Below are 26934 nucleotides of genomic sequence, written 5' to 3'. Positions count from 1 at the left end.
CAACACACAGTCAACCTCTGGAACTCCTTGCCAGAGGATGTTGTGAAGGCCAAGACTATAACGGGGTTCAAAAAAGAGCTAGATACATTCACAGAGGATAGGTCCATCAATGGCTATTAGCGAGAATGGGCAGGGATGGTGTCCCTAGCCTCTGTTTGCCAGAAGCTGGGAATGAGCGATAGGGAATGGATCACTTGATGATTCCTTGTTCTATTCATTCCCTCTGGGGCACCTGGCATTGGCCACTATCAGAGGACAGGATACTGGGCTAGATGGACCTTTGGTCTGACCCAGTATGGCCGTTCTTATGTTCTGGAGTGACTCACTGACTTGAATGTGTCCCTCCAGCTAATGAAGGCCATGGCTATGAATCTGTGAATGGCTACTCTGGATTTACATTGCACTTCATGAGAGCAGAATCTGTCCATACAATACTGTGGGGCCTTATGGTGCCTTAGGCCAGGTCTACACTAAAAAGTTAGGTCGATGCAGCTACGTTGCTCAGGGGAATGAAGAATCCACACCCCTGAGCTACCCCCAGTGTAGACAGGACTGGGTAGATGGAAGAATTCTTCAGTTGGCCCAGCTGCTGCCTCTTGGGGAGGTGGACTCCCTACGGTGACAAGAGAACCCCTGTCAGGAGAACCCCTCCTGTCAGTGTAGGTAGTGAATACATTGGCACTACAGCAACACAGCTGCAGAACTGCAGCATTTCTAGTGAAGACACAGCCTTCAAATCTGATCTTGGCTCACTGAAGACAATGTTGTTGCCTGCTCCTTGCATCATCACTTACACCAGTGCAGAGTGGGTGCAAAATGTTTTTACTTAGCTACTTCTAGCAGCTTTGCACTCACTTTGCACTGGTGTAGCTGCAATGGAGGTGCAGGGTATTGAAGAATCAGGCCCCAGGAGTTTTGCCATTCCCTTCATTGGGAATAGGATCAGGCTAGAGAGAGAGCATGAGCGAGTGATCAGTCGCTGGCCTGTTGGGAAGGGAGCGATCCCTGTGCTGTTGGGAGCATCCCTGCATCCTTTCCTGGTGGAGTGCACCAGCTCTAACCAGGCAGCTCTTTCTAGTCACTTCTGTGGCCCTCTGATTTCAGAAATGAACATGATCATTCTTAAGGAAAAATGAAGATTTAGGGGTTACTCGTTGTCCTTGTTAGTGGAGCAAAATTGCTGGAAAATTGTGCTTGTCCGTGGAAACTGGATATTCCATGGAGCCATGACTGGAGGGCCACTTCAACCTGGCTGCATTTAACGTAGCCCCGCCCTTCAAATGCTGCCTGTGGGAGCCCGGATGATGATTATTCCAGAGCACATTAGCATCTGTGCAGGGTTCCCCATAGAGAGGGCTGTGCTTTGGGAATCTTTCCCGCAGGCTGTAGGTCACAGAGGGATGCATGCAGTGTAATGTTCAGCAATGGACTCAGAAGTGGGCGAGAGAGAAGACAAGAGTGTCCGGCCCAGGCTGATTCTACTCAGCCTTCCCATAACATCTGGTTCACCCGAGGCACTCAGATATGGAAACCTGCTCTCCTGCGCGAGGCACTTGGTAACTCCTCTGCTTCACTTCCTCCCCAGGGGCCGCTGTACTTCCACTCATGCCTCACTTCGGACTCCCTAGCACTAAACACACCGCTCTCCCAGAACTCCCCCAGCGGCTGGCCACCTCCTGGTTCACAGTTTAGCGCTCCCAGGGGCATGCAGCAGTTGTGAAGCAGACAACACGCACAGACACGTGGGGCAGTCGAGCACCTTTGGGCTCTTCGCATTTAATCATGGAAACTGCAGGAGAGCGCAGATCATACCAAACAATAAAGTATCCAAAATGCAAAGTTCCTCACTTTCTAGCTCACCAGTCTTTTGTGAGTCCACGGGGAACTATGGGTCCTGCACTGTATGAGCAGGCCAGGTGTCCGTCCTCATGTAAGCTGTTGCCTGGTGGCTTCTCTCTCTCCCACAAGAACTGAAGAAAATGGTCCCCCGAGCAGACCAGTTTCTCTCCTTTTGAAACCATCAGCCCTTATCAGTTTCCCCACATGAGAGCACAGACTTTTGCCAGGTGATTTCATTGCCAAGGTGACCTGCCCCTGCTAAACCAGTCTTTGGCTAGGGTGGATAGATGTCCAACAACTGGCTACTTAAGGGTCAACCCCCCTCTACTGTCACTCTTTTACCACCAGGTTTTGGAACTTTCAGCCCAACATGGAGACAAACAGACCACAGGGAAGGCAAAAGGCTGCACATTCAGGATGAAGTTTCCAGCCAGACACAGGCACAGGATCCATAATCTCCCACAGAATTACAGGCATGTTCCCATGGTGGCCTCAGCCAGATGCCACTGGGATTGGTGCCTGTGGAGATGCTGGTGCTTGTAGTGATCCTGCACTTGGGGGCCTATGCAGTGTGGGTACCAGCAGGGGTCCTGCCGGTGCTGACACAGCCTCTCCTACCTGTGCCTCTGCCTGGAGGAGCCCAGGTTTCACCTTCGTCTCCCCTAGGGATCAGGGAGAGCTCAGGTATTTCAAGTAAACGTGGTAACTCTGACTGTCCCTTTCCACAGTGCAGGGTCATGGGTCTGCTCTGGGGCATTGGCTCCTGTTGGCGGCCGTTGAGTCTCCGGTGGAGCCTTGGCTGCCGGTCAGGGTTTGTTGGAAAAACGTGTTTCCTTTGTCTTTCCTCCAGTTTTACTCCTAAGTCTGGAATTAGCTTAGGGCTCAGAACAGAGATATAGTGGGAAACACACTTTTCTGTCCACCCGTTCATGTCGTTCTTTCTTTTGCCGTGCTGTAAGCTCTCGCAGGGCTACCAGAGACTCTCTGTGTTCACGTCAGCTTTCGCTGTTCGCGTAGCTGGGGCGGAAACACTGTATCACGCTGGCAGCTCCTGGGCCTGCTTTACACACAGTTTTTATACCAATATAGTTAATTTAATACAACCACTAGAGTGGATGACATAAAGGGGCCTACAGAACTATCCTGGTGTTGCTTATTCCCTCCATTGACAGAAATAACTATATACCACATCTGTTACCAAGTTCACAGGAGCGATGTATTGCTTTAACTTTACCAACGTCTAATGAATGGAGCATTTGTGAATTCTGTTCTGACATGCTTGAGTACTGGAGTACGTTACCTATGGTCAGTACTGGGCTGAGGTACCGGGGGTCAGTACTGGGTTCAGTGCCGGGCTGGGGTACCCATGCCCAGTACTGGAGTGTGTTACCTGTGGTCAGTACTGGACTGGGTTAGAATCATAGAATCATAGAATCTCAGGGTTGGAAGGGACCTCAGGAGGTCATCTAGTCCAACCCCCTGCTCAAAGCAGGACCAATCCCAACTAAATCATCCCCGCCAGAGCTATGTCAAGCCTGAGGTTCATACTGGCCTGGGTTACCCATGGTCAGTGCTGGGCTGGCTTACCAGAGATGAGAACCATTGGGGTTCTCCACCTTGCAAAGTGTGATTTTGATGAGCGGTAATCATCCTGCTGCTACTTGTGTTTGTTCCATGGATTGAGAGCATTGGTAAAAACCATTAGCCACAAACGGGGGCGTCCTGGGTACTCACCACTGCAGGTGGCACCTCCTTCCGGCTGCTCTGGGCAATAGCTCTCTTCCATGTCCAATGCCTCTCCTGGTGGTCTCTCCACCCCATTGTCCTCTCTGTCATGCTGCAGACCCTCTCTCACTCCAGGACCTGCAGCTTCCGCTTCGTGCCTCTCACCCCACCCCGGCCATGCCACTATGGCGTTTACACCCGTCCTTCAGGGCCAGGTTCCCAGAGTCTTGCTCTTTCCCAGGGTTCCCTCCTTCCCTCTTCAATGCACCAAGGATGTCTGCAGGCTTCCTCACTGCCACCTTTTCAGTGCCCAGCTTCCTACTAGCCCAGCTCACGCCTGCTTCACCCTCCTGTCAGGGGTCGCTCCTCCAGCCTAATCCCCTCCTGTGGGGCCGATCATACTGACTGATCCTTTCTGAGCTTCCTTAACCCTTTCAAGGCTGGTATGGGGTGAGCAGCCGGTTTTCTTAAATTCAGGTTGGCTCTCCCCTAGCCTTTGCTACGGTCTCTGAATTTTCCTGACCACAGAGCCTCGCTAATGTTTACAGTTCCGTGTAGGATATACAATTACAATGTTATCTGAACACTTGTCCCTAGCTACAATGAAGTATCTCTTGTCCTTTGCTTAAGTTGTTCCATATCTAGGTAATTGGTATACATGTACCAAGCATTTGGTTTCTCAGCCTTGCTGATGAGGTCCCCCTCCTCCTCCTTGCAGAATAGTGTCCTCCTTCCTGATTTACTGCCGAGAATGCCAGTGGGATCTCAATTTGGAGTCTTAGTCCTGGTCTACACTGGGCGGGGGGGTGAGGGGAGGGGATCGACCTAAGATACACAACTTCAGCTATGAGAATAGCATATCTGCTTCTGCTCCCCCGTCAACTCTGCTTGCACCTCTCGTGGTGCTGGAGTACTAGAGTCAATGGCAGAGCGCTCGGGGATCGATTTAATCGCATCTACACTAGACGCGATAAATCCAGGGGCGGCTCCAGGCCCCAGCACGCCAAGCGCGTGTTTGGGGCGGCATGCTGCGGGGGGCACTCTGCCGGTCGCCGGCAGGGCGGCAGGTGGCTCCGGTGGACCTCCTGCAGGCGTGCCTGCGGAGGGTCCGTGCACCTTCCGCAGGCACGCCTGCGGGAGGTCCACTGGAGCCGCGGGACCGGCGACCGGCAGAGCGCCCCCCGCGGCGTGCCGCCGTGCTTGGGGCGGCGAAATTGCTAGAGCCCCCCTTGGATAAATCGATCCCCGATAGATCAATCACTACCCACCAATCCGGCGGGTAGTGTAGACATATCCGAACTCTCCTCTCTCTTTAGGCCATTCTTGGGAAACCATTAATTTTATCCTGTACAAAATGGGGTCTCCTTGTGTTTCATGTTGAAATGCCTCTAATTTTGTAGCACATAGTAATAGATATTCAGCGTAGAAAGGACCACTCTGCTCACTTTGGCCTCCTGCATATTTCAGGCAAGAGAATGTCACACACAGCCAAGTGCTTCTGAGAATCCCACTAGGCATCTATCTGCATTTGTAGGTACCTAAATACCTTTAGAAATCAGGTCCTGGGCTCCCCACTAATCTTTAACTTGACCTGTTTCAGAGTGGTAGCCGTGTTAGTCTGTATCGGTAAAAACAACAAGGAGTCCTTGTGGCACCTTAGAGATTAACAAATTTATTTGGGCATAAACTTTCATGGGCTAGAACCCACTTCATCAGATGCATGGAGTGGAAAATACAGGAGCAGGTATAAACACATGAAAAGATGTGATTTGCCTTACCAAGTGTGAAGTCAGTCTAACGAGACAATTCAATTGACAGCAGGATACCAAGGGAGGAAAAATGACTTTTGAAGTGGTAATGAGAGTGGCCCATTTCAGACAGTTGACAAGAAGGGGTGTGTAACAGCAGAGGGAAATTAGTATTGGGGCAATTAGTTTTAGGTGTTCTAATGACCCATCTAACTCGTGTGACAATTACAAGCTGTCTTATGTTCCCGAGGTTTGTACCACAAGTGAGTTAATGCCTGACAGGCTAAGGGAGCTCAATTTATTTAGCTTATCAGAGGGAAGGCTCAGAGATGATTTGATTCCAGCATATAAGAGATTTCTGATAGCAGAGGGCTCTTCAATCTAGCAGACAAGGGCAGAACTAATAGATCTAATAGCTGGAAGTTGAAGCCTGAAAAATTAAATTGAAATAAGGTTCTTTATAGAAGTATTGTTATGATATGACTATGGCATAACTAAGGTATGTTTTATGCAAGATGGGTCATGTAAGGTATCATTGGGAAGCTTATGATTTGCTGAATGTGATTATCCAATATGTGCACATATATCATTTCTGGATCTGAAGTTAGGAATATTGACTATGTAACAATTACAACTGTGTGTGGAGCTGGGGGACGCCCACCAGACTGTAGGCCATCAGCCTGAATGAGCCATTTAAGAAGGACAATAGAACTTTGAAGATACTAATCTCCCTCATTCCTAAGGAGCTTCCTGGGCTGCTGCTTTGACACTACAGGGTCAGGTGATCAGGTCACCTGGTACTAGACCCCCATCTTGGCTTTCAGTGTTTTTCCACTAAGAAGGCGTGGGGGGGGGGGTCAGACTGGGAAACAAAAGTTTCCTGCCTTATGTAAATTCTATATAAGGCTGGGAAGTAAGGCAATCAGGTCTCTTCTCCATTGCCTCTCCATCGAGGGTGACCAGACAGCAAGTGTGAAAAATCGGGACAGGTGTGGGGGGGTAAATAAGAGCTTATGTAAGAAAAAGACCCCAAAATCGGGACTGTCCCCTATAAAATCAGGACATCTGGTCACCCTATCTCTGTCCAAGAAGTAAGATTGCTAAAAACACCTGAAGGGAAAGGCAGGAGCTGAGTCCAGGCTGAGACACAGTGGTGCAGCGAGCAGGGTAATGTGCACAGCTTATTGCACTACAACACTGGCGGTGATTTCTAGTGAGTTTTAAACGTGTTGGCTAGAGAACAGACAAAGTGTTACCGGTTTGTTATTTTCTGTTTGCTTATTTTGGGTAAGGGAAATAAGGAGTGGGAGGGGAGGAATAGCCCAGTGGTTTGAGCATTGGCCTGCTAAACGCAGGGTTGTGAGTTCAATCCTTCAGGGGGCCATTTAGGGATCTGGGGCAAAAATCTGTCTGGTGATGGGTCCTGCTTTGAGCAGGGGGTTGGACTAGATACCTCTTGAGGGCCCTGATAGTCTATGATTCTATGACAGAGTGAGGAAGCCCAGGCAGGTGCAGGGGACACCCCAGATGGGAGGTTCAGCCCATCACATGTGCATGTTTGTAACAATGATGGTAATTAGTGATTGAAACAGCTTTCCAAGGGGTGTGATGGATTGTCTGTCACCTGGCATCTCTAATTCAAGATTGGATTTTGTTCTAAAAAAAAATGTCTCAGTTGAGCACAATTTGCATTATCCTTTCCTAACAGTTATAGTTCATAGCTCAGCAGCTCCAGCAATGTGTGCTGGATTTTTAGATGGTCGTAGTTAGTGACCAGCTCTACTGGATCTCCTCTCTTTCCTGTGTACATGTTGGAATTTAAAATAGTCAAACAGCATTAGCCAAGATTCCCTTTTCAGGCTAGGTGTAGCTTCAGTCTGCTGTGCATATGGATCTTGATACAAATGCAGCTGGCTGCCTTTCCTACAAAATCAAGACCAAAAATGTTCATACTTGGGTGCCTAAAGTGAGGGACCTAGCTCTGTATTCAGATAGCTAAATCAAAGTGTTGGTTTCATTTTCATCACCGACCTTAATGGCAGCTAAATAGGCTGGTCCCATAGGTATTTGGTGCCTAAAGAGAGGTTTACCATGAGTGCTTAATCTAAGGTACCCAAGTGTGAAAATGTTGGCATTATAGACTAAAGACACCCCTGCTGGGTATTGCTCTGTTTGCAACCGTGTGCCTGAATGACGGATAGATTGGTGGAGCATGGAAATGCTGAATTAATATAGTGCACAAAATTACAACAATTTCTGCAGAGAAGCTCAGTCTGCATGCTGAGCCTACTGAAGAGGGGAACTAGAAAAGTGACCTTTACTACATCAAGGATTGAGCTGCATGGTCTAGGCTGAACTGAGATCTTCAAAGTCATGTTGAAGAGTCATTGGAAAGAATAGAAAGAGCAGAAATATATTCACATGGGAACCTACTTGCTCAACGTTAGAAGTCTGGAGCTCCCAGAATACCACAAAACACGTGTACAAAGCCTTGACGTGTCCCAACCAAGTCATTGCTACAGAGGGTTCGACTACATGAAATCTTGTTGCACATCAGCAAGAAGCTCTACAATGTATCCGAATTTGCCATTAGTTCATCAGGGAGCATCTACTGCTTCTGAGCTGATATTGAACAAACCCACACTAGGGTCCTTTATGCTGTTGCTTCTTACAGGACCCAGGGCCCAGGAACGGATAACCAAACAACTGTTCTGCCTGGGAAGTTTTAGAGCCCTCTCCTGGAATGCACACTATGCAGCTGGGTCACTGCATGGACCTTTCATCTGAAAGAGCGAATTTCTCAAATTAACAGCTCTAGGGGGCCCATAGAATGAGGATTAGGGTATGTTTACTTTGTTTGTTCCTTTTCTCCGAGTGAGGCAGAGCCTGAAGTATCAGTGACACCAACCGTGTGTGTGTGTGTGTGTGTGTGTGTGTGTGCGTGTGTGTGTGTGTGTGTGTGAGAGAGAGAGAGAGAGAGAGAGAGAGGCGCTGTATGATGTGGTGGCACACTCAGCCCTGAAGCAGTAGCCTTTACCACTGCCGAACTCCCAGAGCAGATGGGATACATGGCAAGCTGTCACTGCCCACTGCCCCTCTCAAGCCCAGATCTTACCCACAAGCCAGCAGGAAGATTTGTGGGTTATTTTGGAAAGCCTCAATGGTTGGGCTGCCCTATGATGCAGAATTGCTGGGCCCAGTCCTTGGCTGCACTGACTGGCACGTTGCTTTTCAAGACTGGAGCGAAGCAGCTATCAAGCCAAAGGGACAGGGTTCATAGAGCTCAGCAGCTCCAGTGGCTCTCAGGGGGTGGGGGAACACTCTCTGTTGATTTAGTGGGGAAATCTGGCCTGGCATAGACAGCCATGGGATGATCATCCCAGCGAAGAGAGCAGAGCTGGCGCAGCAGCCAGCATAGAGGGTGTTGCCATGAAAAGGGGCCTGGCTGAGGCTTCTCTGCACCCTCAGTTGCAGTAATGACCCTTGGGACCATTAATGAGTAGTGGAAGGATCCCGACTGCTCAGCATTGCTCAGGGAACAGAATGGAGCACAGCTGGTCCAGCATTCTGTGCAAAGACGGCTTTGCTCCCAGATCGCCCATTCCCGTGAGGGGTACAATGGACTCTTGGGCTGCAGCCACACTAAGGCTTCCTTGTTTAGAACAGATACACTCCAGCATCATGCATTGTGTTAACAAAAAGGCTGCCAGCATGGGCTGAAGGGTTGTCCAGCCAAGCTCAGTGTATGTGAGGGGCGATGATAATGATAGCAAAGGGAAATGGCAGTAACAGCTAGAGCAGATTCTCTGAAATGCTCACGCAGTTAGTAATGGGGATGTTGCTGGAAAGGGCTGAAGTGAAACAGACAATGCTTGTTCTCTGCAAGGAATTGAGTGGGTGGCAGAAAGTGACAGGAAACTAGCGCAGCCTCTATGTTTGCATGGTGAGCGCTGCGTGATGGTTTTGTTGGAATTTGTGAATGGTCTGAAGAGTATGGAGACTGTAGTTAAAGCTTGCACTTTATGTAAGAGATACACACTGTCCAATGCCTTCTCCCCTGGAAAGTGCTGTGGAGTCATCCAGCTGTGTATAATATATAACTAACAAACAAGGAAAGACAGATGCAGAAAAACTGATTGAAAAAAGGGCCACGCGTGATGCCAAAGTCTTCAATGGGAGCCTACACCTCACTATCTGACAACCTTGCTCCTCACAGATCTTATGTACAAGCCACAAGAGGTCACACGAGATACTGTGACATCACTGCCAGATATGCCAGACAGCCATACAATATATAACTAACAGGCACACTCAACTCCTGGGAAGACAGGACAGAGATCTGTGCAGGAACCAGAGCCTTCTGGGATACTTATCTGATTAAATAGCAGCTACAGATTACAAATCCCCCTCCCTCATCCTCCAGACTCCTACAGATTTTGTGTATTCTGTAGTTAGAACTTTTTTTCAGGGCAATTGGTGATGTGATAATTAACCAAAAGAAGCTTATAAATATGTGATAACATTCCCTACCTTTCATGTTACATCTCTGGTTGTCTAGCCTTCTTCTAGTGAAGAGGCTTGATGCAGGAATCGTTGGGTGAGGTTCTCTGGCCTGTGTTATCTAGGAGGTCAGGCTGAGTGATTAGACTAGTCTCTTCTGGCCTTAAAATCTATAAATTGATGATCTTTTTATAATGCATTTGAATTATATGTATTTATAATTAGATATACAAGTGATATAGAAAGTTTAACAGCTTTTTGCTTTTGATGGAATGCGGGGCAGGAGCTGAATGAACAATAATGCAATGACAACATCATCTGCTCGCTATTGTGACTCTGGGCAGAGGTCCCAAGTGTTTGCCAGAGTAAAATGAATGGGTCTCTGCAAACTGAGCTTTCCGATCAAGTATGGCTCCATCACAGCGGTCCCACGCACTATCGGCAATAGGGCCACAAGCCCTGGGGAACTGTTTGTTCACTGGAATGTGAAAAGAACTTGCTAATGGAAATGAAGCTCAGGGGAACATCAGCCGGTTTTCAGTGTCAAAAGGAGGCATTTGCAGAGGCTTGTGAGTTAGATGTTTCCTTTGCGGTATCCTGGAGCTGCCATTGCCCCCACACAACTGCTCTCATGCGGAGGCACATTTTAAAGAAAGAAAGAAAGTCCCTTCTGCAAGTTGCTGAGGTTTGCAAATCCCACTGGAGCATCACCCACTGGGGAGTTCTCCTCCTCCCAGCAATGAGCTGAGGTTTGCTATGAAAGCAAATGAAGAGAACTTTCCAAGCTGGGCGGTTAAGGAAATGCCAAAGTTAGGGTTACCTGTGCAACCTGACTTCAGTCCCCTTGTGTGTAGGCAGTCTGCTAGTCTAATTATAGCCTGGTATTGGTCCTGGGCAACCTAATGGAGCAGCTGATACAGAAAGAATTAAAGGAGGGCAATAGAATTAATGCCAAGGAACAGGGATTTATGGGAAATAGAGCCAATCAAACTAACTCTGGATCTTCTTTTGAGGAGATTACAAGTTTGGTTGATAACATGTAACTATAATTTGCTTAGGCTCTTGTCAGGCCACATGATTTGTTACCACATGACATTTTGATTAGGAAACTAGAATGATACAAATTCGACATGGCACACATTAAATGGATTTAAAACAGGCTAACAGAAGGCTCTCAAAATGTAATTGTTAACACGGAATCATCACTGAGCCTCTGGGTTTCTAATGGGGCCCTCAGGGATCCATTCTTGGTCCTACACTATTTAACATTTTTACCAGTGACCTGGAAGAGAACATAAAATTACCACTGATGAAGTTTGCAGATGACACAAAGATTGGAGTGGTAAATACTGAAGAGGACAGGTCTCTGATACAAAGAGATATGGGTCTCTTGGAAAGCTGGGTTCAAGCAAACAATACATGTTTTAATACAGCCAAACATAAAGTTGTACATCGAGGAAAGGAGAATGTAGGCCATACTTACGGAATGGGGGCTCCGTCCGGGCAAGCAGAGACTTTGAAAAGACTTGAGGGTCATGGTGGATGATCAGCTAAACATGAGTTCCCAATGAAACACAGTGGCCAGAAGTGCTAATGCGATCCTGGGATGTATAAACAGGGAAATCTCAAGTAGGAGTAGGGAGGTTATGTTAACTCTTGTTTTGGCACTAGTGTGACCCCTGCTGCAATACTGTGTCCAATTCTGGTTTCCATGATTCAAGAAGAATGTTGATAAATTGGAGGGGGTTCAAAGAGCCACAGGAATGATTAAAGGATATAGAAACATGCCTTATAGTGACAGACTCAAGCAACTCCATCTATTTAGTTTAACAAAGAGAAGGTTGTGCTTGATCACGGTCTATAAATACCTTCATACTGAGCAGAAATCTGATAATAAGGGCTCTTCATTCTAGCAGACAAAGGTGTAACGAGGTCCAAGCTGGAGCTAGACAAAATCAGACTTGAAATAAGGTGTAAATATTCAGCAATGAGGGTAATTAACCAAGGGCGGTGGTCGATGCTCAAAGATCTGCTCTAATTCAAACAGGAATTAATTCAGGGCAGGTCTGTGGCCTGTGCAAGGCAGGTGGTCAGACTAGATGATCACAGTGCTCCCTTCTGGCCTTATAATGTCTGTATCTCTGAATTATACAACCTCAGGCTGTTCCTCCACATAAGGTCATACTGCAGGTGTGGCAAGCCTGTCACATGCGGCTCTTCAGAAGTTAATATGCGGCTCCTTGTATAGGCTCCGACTCCGGGACTGGAGCTACAGGCGCCACCTTTCCAGTGTGCTGGGGGGTGCTCACTGCTCAACCCCTGGCTCTTCCCGCCTCCTCCCCTGAGCCTGCCGTGCCCTCGCTCCTCCCCCTCCACCCCAGAGCCTCCTGCATGCTACGAAACAGCTGATCGGGTGGTGTGGGGAGGGAGGGGGAGGTGCTGATCGGTGGGGCAGCCAGTGGGCCGGAGGCGCTGTGGGGGAGCTGATGGGGGGCTGCTGACATATTACTGTGGCTCTTTGGCAATGTACATTGGTAAATTCTGGCTCCTTCTTAGGCTCAGGTTAGTTCAAGGTTCTGCAGCTGTGAGTTGGGCAAGGTGGGGACGTTTCCCTTATCTCTGATGCACCAGTCTGGTCCCACGTTGACACCTCAGCAGCTCTTGCTCAGAGGACTACTTGTCAGGGTTGTCTTAGCAGCGTGTTCTCAGGATTGCTCACCTGACAGTGCCTGGTGTGCAGATGGGAAGTGGCTTGGGAAGCTTGGGTTGTTCCATGTAGGCATGAGAAGTGAATTGTCTAGCTAGGAATTGGTGAGGTGTAACAACGACACAACACTCTGGATAAGCTTCAGTAAAGTACCTTCCATGTGTGCATGCTCCAGGGGTCTTGCTTTGTTTGCTTCATGAAAACGAATAAAGCTTCAGTTGGAATCAGAAAACAAACGAGCCCACGACCAAGGGGAAATGGCTGCTTTGGTGGATGCTGAAGGGCTGAGGACACCTAGCTGGGTGCCTCAGGGACTCTCGAAGACTCTTTGGGGATTCCCTTACCTCCAGAAATGCTCCACCATGCCCCATCCCAGTCCCATCCTCTAGGTTCCATCATGCAGCATCACCCATTGAATCCCATTGCCCGCCCCCGCCCCCACCCTTGTCGATTGCATCAACACGGCTAGTGCAGGCTCTCCTAGCAGAAAGATATGCAGGGAGAGAAGGAAGGGATCTAAGACTGACAGGCAACGTAAGGGAGGTCAGTTCTGCTGATAGGTACCCAATAACTGGGTAACAGACCACAGCAGTGAAATCAGGGAACCAGCAAACATTTATAGAAAGAAACAAGCCTCAGAGCCCAAGTCTGATCTCCCCAGTAAGGGTGTGAGTCAATAGGAATTCCAGTGCAGTCACACTGACGCGAGTGAGATCGTGTCCAGCACTGCTGAGCTACAGACATAAGGACCCTCTGTGCTGAAGAGAGCGGGGAGGGAGTTTTTCAGTGAGACATTGTTGTGTCAGACAATGCTGGTTAATTGAAACCAAAACTTTTCCCGGGAATCTATTGATTTCAACAAAACTTTTGTTGGGAAGGTTTCTCAGGTCTAAGAGACAGAATTTCTGGTCAAAGCCAGAAAGAGGGAGTGACTGCAACCGCAGAATAGCCAATAGCCCAGGGGTCAGGATACTCATCTGGGATGAGGGAAATCCAGGTTTAAGTCCCTTCTCTGCTTGAATCAGAGCAGGGACTTGAGTCTGTGTCTCATCCCTCATGAGTGACCTAATTACCTGGTTCTTCTTGCGTGGTTTGTCTCTCTCTCTCTTGTGGTTTTCACTAAAAGTTTTGAAAGGTCTCGTTTTTGTTCTGATGCAGAACAAATGTCAAAACCTCACAATTGTTTGCGAAACGGAATTCTTGTTTTCTGGCCAGCTCTAGTGCAGAACATACAGTACCTCTGTTGTATAGCATAGTAAATCTATCTAGTGGGGAAAGGTTGAGAGCTCAGCTCAGTAACATAAGGCTGTTAAATCTATCTTAGATAGTTATATGGCCCCCATTGAAGTATCGGAGTGCCTCACTGTCATTAATGTATTTACATATCCCATAACCCCTGTGAGGCAGGCAGTGCTATCTCCCCATTTTACAGAGGGCAATGTGAGGCACAGAGAGACTCAGTGAATTGCCAAGATAGCACCCAAAGTTTGTGGTGTAGCAGGGAATTCAACCCAGGACTCACATGTCCCAAACAAGTGCCCAGATCACTGGCTGATCTGTTCTCTCTATACTACAACAGTGTTGTAACTGAAAAACAACAACCCAAGTAGCAGAAAGCCAGGAACCAGAGTTAAGGTTCAATGTACATATAAATCAATATTTGAGAGTCTGGAAATACACAGTTGCTGAGGCAGCTTCAAGAGAACCACCAAGTGCCAGCTGATACGGCCATTTTGTGCACAGACAACTTTACACCAGGTGCAAGTGGGAGGCCACAACTCATTTCACACCAACCACTGAACAGCCTTTGGACAGCAGTATCTTCCGGTCCCCGGTCTGGACCTGAAACCAGAGGATGGAAATGAAAAGTTCCATATGCCACAACTCTGCAGCCTGAGCAGCCAGCCCTCAGGCTGTTTATCCTAAGGAATGGCAGTGTGATGCACATGCTCCTCCACATGAGTGTAGGTACAGCTGTGTCCTATGGTAGTTACTTTATTGAAAGAAAGGTTCAAAGTTAATTGGCGTTTTATTAAAATACTGTGTGTTGATTCTCTTTAATGGGATTTATCTGTCGAGGCTGGTTTTGCCCTCTGCTTGAGGGAACATAAACTGGCAGTGATATGCCATATCAAAGGCCGTTAAAATGCTCTAACATGACAGTGGAACTTTGTTGACTACTCCAGCTGCAGAGAATGGAGAATAAAATTGATTCTAAATGTTTGTTTTCTAAATGACAGACCTAATGTTTGCGGCTCAAGGTTCCACTCGTACTGCTGCCCTGGATGGAAAACGCTGCCGGGAGGAAATCAGTGCATTGTTCGTGAGTATCGACTTCCCTTTTAATGACATCACAGGGCATCTCCCAGGGAACTAGCTATCTTGCAGTGATGAAATACACAATCTACCCTCGCAGCTGATGAAATGAATATTCCTAATCTGCTTTAGCAAGAGTACTGAATGATGGAGTGGGTAGTCTCTGCAGGATGATTATAGATGAGTGGTTATCAGGGCTGGCTCCAGACCCCAGCGCGGCAAGCACGCGCGTGGGGCGGCCCTTTCCCAGGGGGGCGGCAGGCTGGGCCGGTGGACCTGCCGCAGTCATGTCTGCGGGTGGTCCACTGGAGCCCCGGGACGACCGGACCTGCTGCAGGCATGACTGCGGAGGGGGCGCTCGTCCCGCGGCTCCAGTGGACCTCCCGCAGGCATGACTGCAGACGGTTCGCTGGTCCCACGGCTCGGCTGGACCTCCCGCAGGCATGCCTGTGGCAGCTCAAGCGGAGCCGCCGGACCTGCGAACCGTCCGCAGCTGCGGGAGGTCCAGCCGAGCCGCGCGACCAGCGGACCCTCTGCAGTCATGCCCGCGGGAGGTCCGCTGCTCCCGCGGCTCCGGGGCGCCTCCCGGGCATGACTGCTTGGGGCGGCCAAAAAGGTAGAGCCGCCCCTGGTGGTTATAATCTGCACCATTTAATAGAAATAAGAATTGTCACTGTGGCCTTTCAATTGGACACTCTGGATACCTGCTCTAGCACATTTGTCCCCAAAGATGACTCCCAAGCAAGAAAAGTTAATTTAAAACTGCTTGCTTGGAGGAAGACATTTTTATAAGAGTATCAGAGGGGTAGCTGTGTTACTCTGGATCTGTAAAAGCAGCAAAGAGTCCTGTGGCACCTTATAGACTGACAGACGTTTTGGAGCATGAGCTTTCGTGGGTGAATACCCACTTTGTCGGATGCATCCAACTAAGTGGGTATTCACCCACGAAAGCTCATGCTCCAAAACGTCTGTTAGTCTATAAGGTGCCACAGGATTCTTTGCTATTTTTATAAGAAACATTAACTAGGTGCCTAGATCTAAAGACACATTGTCACTACAGATTGTCTATGATCAGGGATTTACATCTTCCTTTGAATCGTCTGGTACTAGTCACTGTCAGAGACAGGACCCTGGACTAGGTAGGTCAGCTGATCTGATATAGGAAACTCTATCTTCCTATTTAGACTTTCAAGAAGCCCTGGGCAAAGACCCTCGCCAGAAGCTAGTAAGGAAACTAATCAGCAGAGCTGGTTGAAAACACATTTTTTCTAGCAAAAATTTTAGAACAAGAAGTTTTCTTTCAAAATTTTTGAATTTTGAAAAGCTACAGATCGACATACTTACAGTATTTAATTTTTCCTTCGCCCACTCTGCCATTTTGAATTATTTTTGGTTTTACAACACCAAAATGAAACAAAAATTTCAATTTGAAATTAAACAAAATGAACATTTTCATTTCATTTATTTCATTATTTCCCACTGAGAAATGTCATCAGAAACAACTTTTTATCATCAGAATCCCAGTTTCGATCATCTCTTTTAATTAGTCCTTGGACAAAAGACAAAGTTCTATCTTAGATCAAAAACCAGCTAAAAGACAGAAAACAAAGAGTAGGAATTAATGGTCAATTTTCTTCATGGCAAAAACATAATGGTGGGGTGCCAAAAGGGTCTGTACTAGGGCTGGTATTGTCTAAGGATATGGGGTGAACGGTAAGGTGGCAAAATGGGCTGATAACATACACTTTTTAGGCTAGCGACAGCTGGGTGAAGACAGGAATTCCACAATGTTCCAGGTGCTGTACATTGTTGGTGATTCGGTAGGGGGCAGTCTTCCCCAGAGTGAACACTGAATTGATATTGACTAAGGAAGCAGAGTAACTCTTCTGGAATAGAGCAGAGCCATACCAGAATAACTGTGCTGGTGGTCAGTCCGGTCCCCTTCTGTGTATGTGTTATGATACAGCCTACAATTACATTGTCACACACTATTTCCCACCCATGCTCTGGGGATGAATCAGGGTTGTGTAGCGAACAAGGCTGTTGTTTGTAGGGCTCTGCCTCATTTGTTGCAGAAGTTGGACAGTGTGTGGTAAAAGAGGCAGGGGGTGCAGGAAGAGAAAGGATGGTCTCACGGTTAAGGCAGTCGAATGCTGCCCTGGAGAACGGATTCTGTCCCTGCATCAGTCACAGAGTCCTGCATGATGCTGGGCAAGTCACTTCAACCAGCGTTTGTTCCTCATTGTGTATTCCTCATTTTCTGGGTGCCTGATTTAGAACCATGGGATCTGATTTGCAGAAGTGCTGAGTGTTGCAATTGAAGTCAATGGGAACTGGGCTTTGGACATATAAAGTGCTAGATAATGCTAAGTACACTGAAAAATCAGGTCCAAATTGGTCTCCCAAAATTAGTGAATACTTGTGACCTTAATCTCTCTGTGCCTCAGTTCCCCATGTGTGAAATGGGGATAATCCCACCCCCCTTCACCTTTCAGGGATGCTGTGAAAATAAATCCATTAATGTTGCTGAGGCGCTCCCTTACCATAGTGATAAGCACCCTAGAAAAGCCTATGAGGAAATTAATAATTCTCTGTTCATAGCAGGGTTTGTATATAGCAGGGGTCGGCAACCTTTCAGAAGTGCTGTGCCGAGTCTTCATTTATTTTCTCTGATTTAAGGTTTCGCGTGCCAGTAATACATTTTAATGTTTTTAGAAGGTCTCTTTCTATGAGTCTATCATATATAACTAAACTATTGTTGTATGTAAAGTAAACAAGGTTTTTAAAATGTTTAAGAAGCTTCATTTAAAATTAAATTAAAATGCAGAGCCCCCCGGGACTGGTGGCCAGGACCCGGGCAGTGAGAGTGCCACTGAAAATCAGCTCACATGCCGCCTTCGGCACGCGTGCCATAGGTTGCCTACCCCTGGTATATAGTCTGCAGCAAATAAGGCCTGGGGCTACATATTGACCAACGAGAATAAAACAAAATATTGACTAGCTGCTCAGTTAGTGAGCACCGTCCATCCTGTGCATTGAATGAGGCAGTGATCCTGCAGAAAACATAGTTGTGGTCATGTAATTAAAGACTGTACCATAATGCTACACAGAGGCTTGCTCAGACAGCCTTACATCTGGTATTTCCTAACTTTGCAATCTTAGTAATATTCTTTTAATGTAGGTTTTGCGTGTAGTTAATATGAATACTACTCACCAAAGTCAAAGAGAAAACAAAGAGTCAAGATCACTCAAGAGTTAAAAATGAAGGAATGAGACTTCTGACCCAAGCATGAAAGTGGGATTAAAACAAACAAGAAAACCCACAATTCTCCTCACGACAGGAAATCCTGCTGATTAATTTAGCTGTCCTGTGCTTCTGAAAAAATTCTGCTGACGATACCAGGAGCAGATTTAATGCTGCTTATATCACAGGGGTTAGGGAACTCCCAGCCAAAGAGTGGCTTAATGGCATGTGAGGTTAGTGACACTCAGCGCTGCTAGCCGACACCCTGCAGAGCTGTAACACATGCCATCTGGGTTCTTGATCCTTGGGAACTCTACATTGTCATTGTTTTTTATAAAACACGCAGAGATGAGAGCTTCTTGCTGGGCTCTAATCAATCTCTGCTTACACAGGTGAAACAATACTGCCAGAATGCTATTTGGCTTCCCTGGTCTGAGGTGGGGGCAGGGCAGCACTCCCACAATGGAGAGAGGGAAGGGGGTTGGGCTTGGGAAACAATGGATAGAGCTCCAGTTGACCCTAGCTAGGTCCCTGGTATAGTCTCATCATATGTTGGTAACACCCTTGACATTCCACTTGTATCTCTGGAGGATGTTAAATGGAAGCCAACGATGTTAGACATTTTAAAATCAGCAGGTCCAGATAACTTCCTTCCAAGAGTTTTAAAAGAGCTGGCTGAGGAGCTCACTGGACTATTCATGCTGATTTTCAATCTGTCTTGAGCACTGGGGAAGTTCCAGAAGGCTGGGGAAAAAAGCTAATGTACTAATTTTTCAAAAGGATAAACAGAATGACAGAATGAATAATAATAGGCCTGCCTTGATCTCGGCAAGATGATGGAGCAGCTGATTTGGGACTCAATTAATAAAAAATTAAAGGAGGATAATGTAATTAATGCCAATCAACATGGGTTCATGGAAAATAGATTCTGTCAGACTAACCTGACACCTTTTTTGATGAGATTATAAATGTGGTTGATAATAATGCTGGTGTAATATATTTGGGCTTCTCTAAGGGTACGTTTACACTTACCGGGACGGTCGACGCGGCGAGTTCGACTGCTCGGAGTTCGAACTATCGCGTCTGATCTAGACGCGATAGTTCGAACCCCGGAAGCGCTAGTTCGAACTCCGGTACTCCACCGCGGCAGGAGGAGTTGCCGGAGTCGACCCTGGAGCCGCGGAGTTCGCTTCCGCGGCGTCTGGACGGTAAGTAAGTCGAACTAGGGTAGTTCGAATTCAGCTACGTTATTCACGTAGCTGAATTCGCGTACCCTAGTTCGACCCCCGAGCTTAGTGTAGACCAGGGCTAAGACTTGGTACTGCACAACGGTTTGCTTAAAAAGCTAGAATGATGTCAAATTGACATAGCACATTTTAAATGGATTATAAATTGGCTAACCGAGGTCTTGAAACGTAACTGTAAATGGGGAATTGTCACTGAGCAGGTGCATTTCCAGTGGGGTTCGGCAGGGTTCTTGGCCCTCCTCTAGTTAATTTTCTAACAGAGCCCTGCAAGCAAACATAAAATCATCCCAGTGAAAGTTTCAGATGACACTAAATTGGGGGGTGGGGGGTAAATACTGAAGAGGACCGGTCTCAGATACAGAGCGATGTGGATCACTTGGTAGTTTGGGAAGAAGAAAACAATATATATTTGAATACAGCTCAGTGTAAATGTATCCCTCTCGGGACAAAGAATGGAGCCCATGCTTACAGGAGGGTGGACTCTACCCGAGGAAGCCGTGACTCTGAAAAAGATTTGGGGATTGTGATGGAAAATCAGCTGAACGTGAGCTCCCAGTGCAACACTGTGGCCAAGAAAACTAATGCCATCCTGAGATGCATAAACAGGGAAATCTCCAGTCAGAGAAGAGAGGTTCATTTACCTCTGTGTTTGGCACTGGTGTCCATAATTCAAGACGGATGCTGATAAATTGGAGAGGGTTCAGAGGAGAGCCCCGAGAATGGCTAAAGGATTAGAAAACCAACTCAACTTAAACAACTCAATCTATTACCTTAACACAGGGAAGATTTCAGGGGTGATGATTACAGTCTATAAGTATCTACAGGGGGAACAACTAATGAATAATGGGCTCTGCTGTGTAGCAGGGAAAAGTCTAACATGAGCCAAGGGCTGGAAATTGAAGTTAGACAAATTAACCACTGGAACGATTTACCAAAGGATTCTCCATCACTGACAATTTGTAAATCAAGACTAGATGTGTTTCTAAACGATCTGCTCTAGAAGTTATTCTGGGGCAGTTCTCGGCACTGTGTGATACAAGAGTTCAAAGCAGATGATCATGATGATCCCTTCTGGCCTGGAATTTATGATTCTATGACTCTCTGAGCTGACCCAGGGGTCTCACAGATGAAGGAGGGTCTCAGTTACGCAGACACGCTCCTCCACCCCCCAGGGTTCTGAAGTTTTCACAGGAAAGATAGAAATCTTGACAACACTTTTAAATTTGGCCCAAGGCAAATTGTCACCACAATAGCCTTTGACAAACACCTGAAACCAGCAGAACTGGTGCTGTGTGTGTCTTCAGTCCCAACCATCACTGGGAGGGGGGAACTATGTGAGGACAAGACTTGGGAGGGTTAGGTCCAAAGGAAACATCGTGTCCCCTCACCCCTCGGTCTGAGTGTGTCCCCAGGAAGGTTGTCAGCCCTAGGGAGCTAGTGCAACCTTTCCAGCTGCTGTTCTGCTCAGGCTGGTGTTCCCATGTGCTGCTCAGCGATTTCCAGCAGCCAACGGAAGCTTTAATCTTCTTTAGAGGAATATTAATCCTCACTGTGAGCAGGTTCATGCTAGGGTTACCAGGCGTCTGGTTTTTCGACTGGAACGTCTGGTTGAAAAGGGACCCTGGCTGCTCCAATCGGCACTGCTATTAAAAGTCCAGTTGGCAGTGCAGTGGGGCCCAGGGCTAAGGCAGGCTCCCTGCCTGCCCTGGCTCTGTGCAGCTCCCAAAAGTGGCCACCAGGTCCTTGCAGCCCCTAGGTGCCGGGTGGCCAGGGAGCCCCCACCCTGAGGGCTGGCTCTGCAGCTCCCATTGGCTGGAAACCATGATCAGTGGAAGCTGTGGGAGCGGCGCCTGTGGGCGCAAGGACAGCACACGGAGCCTCCCTGGCTACCCATGAGCCATGGGGCTGCAAGGATCTGGCGGACGCTTCCTGGGAGCCATGGTAAGTGCCACCGGGACCCCGTACCCTGAACCCCTTCACTTACCCCAACCCGGTACCCCAGCCCAGAGTCCCCTCCTCCTCCTAAACTCCCTCCTGGAGCCTGCACCCCATACCCCCCAATACCCCAACCTCCTGCCTCAGCCCTGAGCCCCCTCCCACACCCCAAGCCCCGAATTCCCAGCCCACTCCGAGCTGGAGCTCTCACCCCCGTCCTGCACCCCAACCCCCTGCCCCATCCCGGTGAAAGTGAGTGAGGGTGGGGGGGAGCAAGCAGTGGAGGGCGGGGGGATGGAGCGAGAGGGGTTGGGGCCCCAGAGAAGGGGCATGGCAGGGGCAGGGCTTGGGGAAGGGGCGAGACAGGGGCGGGTCAGGGGTGGTCGGTTTTGTGCGATTAGAAAGTTGGCAACCCTAGTTCATGCCGTAGCACCAATAGCCCAGATACCACAGATCAGGCCTTTGCTGGAAGCTAAGGACATTGGATGTGTTTCTAGGGATTTGGGAGGCAGGTCTCTGGCCTGTGTTATGCAGGAGGTCAGACTAGATGCTCACAGATGGCCTTCCTGGCCTTGGAAATTGAAAGCAGGCCATATGCGCACGGCACCGCATGGCAACACTGTTCACTTTCTTCTTGTCTCTCTCCAGCAATTTGCCGGAACTCTTGTGGCGATGGGTTTTGTTCACGGCCGAATATGTGCACATGCTCTAATGGGCAGCTGTCCCCCAACTGCGGCTCTGGTGGAGGTAAGAGAATATCAGATGATTGCTAGTCCCACCCTGATGCTGACTGTCTATGTCCGAGAGCACCCAACCAGACCGGGGGGCAGCTCCGTAAGCTGTCCTGAAATAGTTTGTGTTCCTGGGAGCCAGCAGTAGAGATTCTGGGTAGAGCTGTGCAAAACTTGTTGAACAAAAATTTTTTTCCAGTGAAAAATGTAGATTTGGCATCACCAGATCATTTTGTGAAATTTGTGAGATTTTACCCTATTGTTTGGGTAAAAAAAAAAAACTAAAAAAAAATTCCCCAAAATCAAAACTTTTCATTTTTTTGAAACAAAATGTTTTGATTTTTCTATTTGAAATGACTTTTTGTTTCAAAATGTCCTTAAATTTAACATTTTTAAAATAAAAAACTTTTAAAAATTCTCACCTCTAAACGAAACGTTTCTCTTTGGGTTGAACAAAATGTTTTGTTTGACTCACAAGGAATTTTTTAAAACTTTAGATTCATCAAAAATTTCTAAAACCTTTGGTTTCAGTTCAACCTGAGACTATTTCCCCCTCCCTATTTTTTGGAATTACCAGTGAACCAAGAAAACCATTATTTGCCCTGCTCTAGTTCTAAACGTAGCAGGAATTGCAAAGGCCATAAACCCCAGCCGTGCTCTCACTGAAGGGCTCCTCTCTGTGCTGAAAGAAAATTAATTACTTTGTAATTTCTGCTACAGTCCAGTGAGCCACCTTGGCATAGTGAATTCCAGCAGAGCATCTCTCAGAGCCAGTTCTCACTGTGACAAAGCATTCACGACCTGGTTTGCCAGAAAGTCCATCTACTGCTGACTGTTCCTGGTGATTATTTCTGGACTTTAGCAAAGCTTTTGATACAGTCTCCCACAGTATTCTTGCCAGCAAGTTAAAGAAGTATGGGCTGGATGAATGGACGGTAAGGTGGATAGAAAACTGGCTAGATGGTCGGGCTCAACGGGTAGTGATCAATGGTTCCATGTCTAGTTGGCAGCCGGTATCAAGTGGGGTGCCCCAAGGGTCGGTGCTGGGGCCGGTTTTATTCAATATCTTCATTAACGATCTGGAGGATGGTGTGGACTGCACCCTTAGCAAGTTTGCAGATGACACTAAACTGGGAGGAGTGGTTGATACGCTGGAGGGTAGGGATAGGATACAGAGGGACCTAAACAAATTAGAGGATTGGGCCAAAAGAAATATGATGAGGTTCAACAAGGACAAGTGCAGAGTCCTGCACTTAGGACGGAAGAATCCCATGCACTGCTACAGACTAGGGACCGAATGGCTGGGCAGCAGTTCTGCAGAAAAGGACCTAGGGGTTACGGTGGACGAAAAGCTGAATATGAGTCAACAGTGTGCCCTTGTTGCCAAGAAGGCTAATGGCATTTTGGGTTGTATAAGTAGGGGCATTTCCAGCAGGTCAAGGGATGTGATCATTCCCCTCTACTCAGCACTGGTGAGGCCTCATTTGGAGTACTGTGTCCAGTTTTGGGCCCCACACTACAAGAAGGATGTGGATAAATTGGAGAGAGTCCAGCGGAGGGCAACAAAAATGATTAGGGGGCTGGAGCACATGACTTATGAGGAGAGGCTGAGGGAACTGGGATTGTTTAGTCTGCAGAAGAGAAGAATGAGGGGGGATTTGATAGCTGCTTTCAACTACCTGAAAGGGGGTTCCAAAGAGGATGGATCTAGACTGTTCTCAGTGGTAGAAGATGACAGAACAAGGAGTAATGGTCTCAAGTTGCAGAGGGGGAGGTTTAGGCTGGATATTAGGAAAAACTTTTCCACTAGTAGGGTGGTGAAGAACTGGAATGGGTTACCTAGGGAGGTAGTGGAATCTCCTTCCTTAGAGGTTTTTAAGGTCAGGCTTGACAAAGCCCTGGCTGGGATGATTTAGTTGGGTTTGGTCCTGCTTTGAGCAGGGGGTTGGACTAGATACCTCCTGAGGTCCCTTCCAACCCTGAGATTCTATGATTCTATGATTAAACGCTTTGTTAGCCATGTTTATGTAGGAAATAAAAGTGCTGTCTATCTAAAGCAAGCGCTAAAAGGATTGGCTTAGGCCATGATTTGGGTGTCAGAAAGAAATGTCGGGCTGTTTCGGGTAGGCTCAGATGACATCTGAAGGTCATACACTGGGGAGTCAGGAATCACAAAAATGCATCTCCTTTCCCCCTGCCTTGCTGTCTGACCTCTGTGACCATTGCGAGTGAACCTCCAGGAGCCCCAGATCATCCACACAGTGAACTAACTGCACACTCAAGGCACTTAAATGAGAACACTGAGAATTATTAAAAATAGAAAAGGCCAAAAGGTATTGGCTTAGCACTGTGGACCCCTAGGAAACTGCATGAGGAGAAGAGCCGTGGAAAAGAAGGGGACCATGAAGCCTTTAATGCCACAGCTATTTCTTAATGCACACAGATTGCTCTCTGATTCCATGTGCAGTCCACCCCACAATGAGCCAGGAGCCAGAGAAACACTAAACTGGTCAGTGTTCCCAGCTGACCTGTACAAAGGACTAAACTGTGGAGAACTGGGCAGCTCTGACATCTGAAACAAACAGCACCAGTCAGATAGCCAGAAAGCAGGGAGCTGTCAGGGGTCAGTATATTACCATGTGCTCATGATCATCTCTGCCAGATGTGTTCAGGGCTTCTGGAAATGACTGACACTACAGCCATTCCCTTACTAGTGACCCTCCGCACAGCACACTCTTCCCTTCTCACAGTCTGAACAAGGGGGCTAGAGGACCCATTGTGTGGGAAACACCAGGCCCCTAGGGCCAGCTTTGGGTTGCATTGCCAGGACCTTGGCATCTGCTGCAGGATGGATGCCAGCACATACTGGTCTGGCTTGGCTGCTTTGTCATGTTGGGATCATTTGCGGTTGCTGGCTGGTTGTGGAAAATGAGCTCCCTGTGGGTTACCTCTTTCCACTCTGCAGCTCATCTCATGACATGCACACACATGAAAGGGAAGGGAATTGGGTGCAACAGGAACCTGCATGAAAGCTGGTGGTTCTGTCTCCTGAGACGGCAGGGGCAGGATTGCTTTGCCATCTCAGTGGAATTAGATACATTTGCCAAAACTTCCACAAATACGAGCATAGCCTCTGCAAAGTTGACTTCTCTATCCAGTGCCGCACGTGTGTAGTGTTACTCTTTATCCCAGCTTGCCTGGAAATGCCAGTCCTGCTCTCAGTTCCTCCTGTGGAACTGCCCTTGCTGTAATATGGGAGTAACTGTGGGTCAAAACTGCCTCATACTGTAAAAATGCTCTCTCACCCTCTTCTCGCCTTTGTCAGGCAGCCACAGCAAGAAAGGCTCCAGCCGGTTCAGATGGCATGTCTGCAGCCAGCTCTCTTTCAGCCTCTGGGTGTTCCTCTTTTTCTTTGCCTTTTGGTTTTTGAGCCTTTAGGAACCATGTTTTCCAGCTTTTCTCTGCAACCATGAGGGGCAACAAACGTAGTTTAAAAACAGCCGAGAGTTTCACATAATTACCTGACTCCAGGAACTGGGGCTTTAAGAAACCCCTCAAATACAATGTGACTTGCAATAACATCATGACAGTCAGCAATGGTTGTGCTATGGCTCCCAGACAGACTCTCCGATATTTAAAGTAAAGTCACATTCAGAAATGAATATTGCAGAACTCAAGCTGTGTGTGCCCCGGTACTTTCACAAGTGCTGCCCCTAATGCTGCTTTCCATGTCTCAATGTCTGTTACTCATGGATCCCAAAGCCCTTTCCAAACACTCATCCGTTTGGCCTCACCACACTCCCGGATGGTGGCTACATTATTAGACCCACCTGACACGCTGGGCCAGAGAGACTCGCTCCAAGTCATACAGGTTTCAGAGTAGCAGCCGTGTTAGTCTGTATCCACAAAAAGAACAGGAGTACTTGTGGCACCTTAGAGACTAACAAATTTATTTTAGCATGAGCTTTCGTGAGCTACAGCTCACTTCTTTGGATGCATAGAATGGAACACACAGACAGGAGATAGTTATACATACAGAGAACATGAAAAGGTGGAAGTATGCATACCAACAGGAAGAGTCTAATCATTCCCAGCTTGCAACAAAGCCCGATGCCAGCTCTGTCCACATATCTATTCAAGTGACACCATCATAGGACCTAATCACATCAGCCACGCCATCAGAGGCTCATTCACCTGCACATCTACCAACGTGATATATGCCATCATGTGCCAGCAATGCCCCTCTGCCATGTACATTGGCCAAACCAGAAAGTCTCTACGCAAAAGAATAAATGGACACAAATCAGACATCAGGAATCATACCATTCAAAAACCAGTGGGAGAACACTTCAAACTCTCTAACCACTCAGTGACAGACTTGAAGGTGGCAATTTTGCAACCAAAACACTTCAAAAACAGACTCCAAAGAGAGACTGCTGAACTCGAATTAATATGCAAATTAGATACAATTAAGTTAGGCTTAAACAGAGACTACACTAATTACACTAATTGAATCTATTTCCCTATGTTAAGTTCTCCTCACACCTTCTATTATCACTTCAAAAGTTTTTTTTTCTCCTGCTGATGATAGCTCATCTCAATTGATTAGACTCTTCCTGTTGGTATGCATACTTCCAGCTTTTCATGTTCTCTGTATGTATAAATATCTCCTGTCTGTGTGTTCCATTCTATGCATCCGAAGAAGTGAGCTGTAGCTCACGAAAGCTCATGCTGAAATAAATTTGTTAGTTTCTAAGGTGCCACAAGTACTCCTGTTCTTTTTCCACGTCATACAGTGACTCAGTGGCAGAGCTGGGACTAGAACTCAGGAATCTTGGCTCCCCAGTCCTCTGCTCAAACCACTAGACATCACTGCTTCTGTGATCACTGCTGGTAGCCACTCGCTTGGTTTTCCCCAACTTTTCAAAGTAATGAGAAACCA

The 26934-nt window shown here is 47.5% G+C and overlaps 1 protein-coding gene across 1 annotated transcript in view; it reads left to right on the top strand.

Moving 5' to 3' along the window:
• Nucleotides 1–26934, top strand: part of FBN3 (fibrillin 3) — a 320779-nt gene that overhangs the window by 75408 nt on the left and 218437 nt on the right. The window contains exons 3-4 of the mRNA XM_044998744.1: nucleotides 14760–14842; nucleotides 21910–22008. Coding sequence (XP_044854679.1) covers nucleotides 14760–14842; nucleotides 21910–22008 — 182 coding nt within the window. The remainder of the gene's footprint in view (nucleotides 1–14759; nucleotides 14843–21909; nucleotides 22009–26934) is intronic.

Source organism: Mauremys mutica, chromosome 24 (genome assembly GCF_020497125.1).
Source record: "Mauremys mutica isolate MM-2020 ecotype Southern chromosome 24, ASM2049712v1, whole genome shotgun sequence".
NCBI classification, from domain to species: domain Eukaryota; kingdom Metazoa; phylum Chordata; order Testudines; family Geoemydidae; genus Mauremys; species Mauremys mutica.
This window is presented reverse-complemented; position numbering and strand designations above follow the sequence as displayed.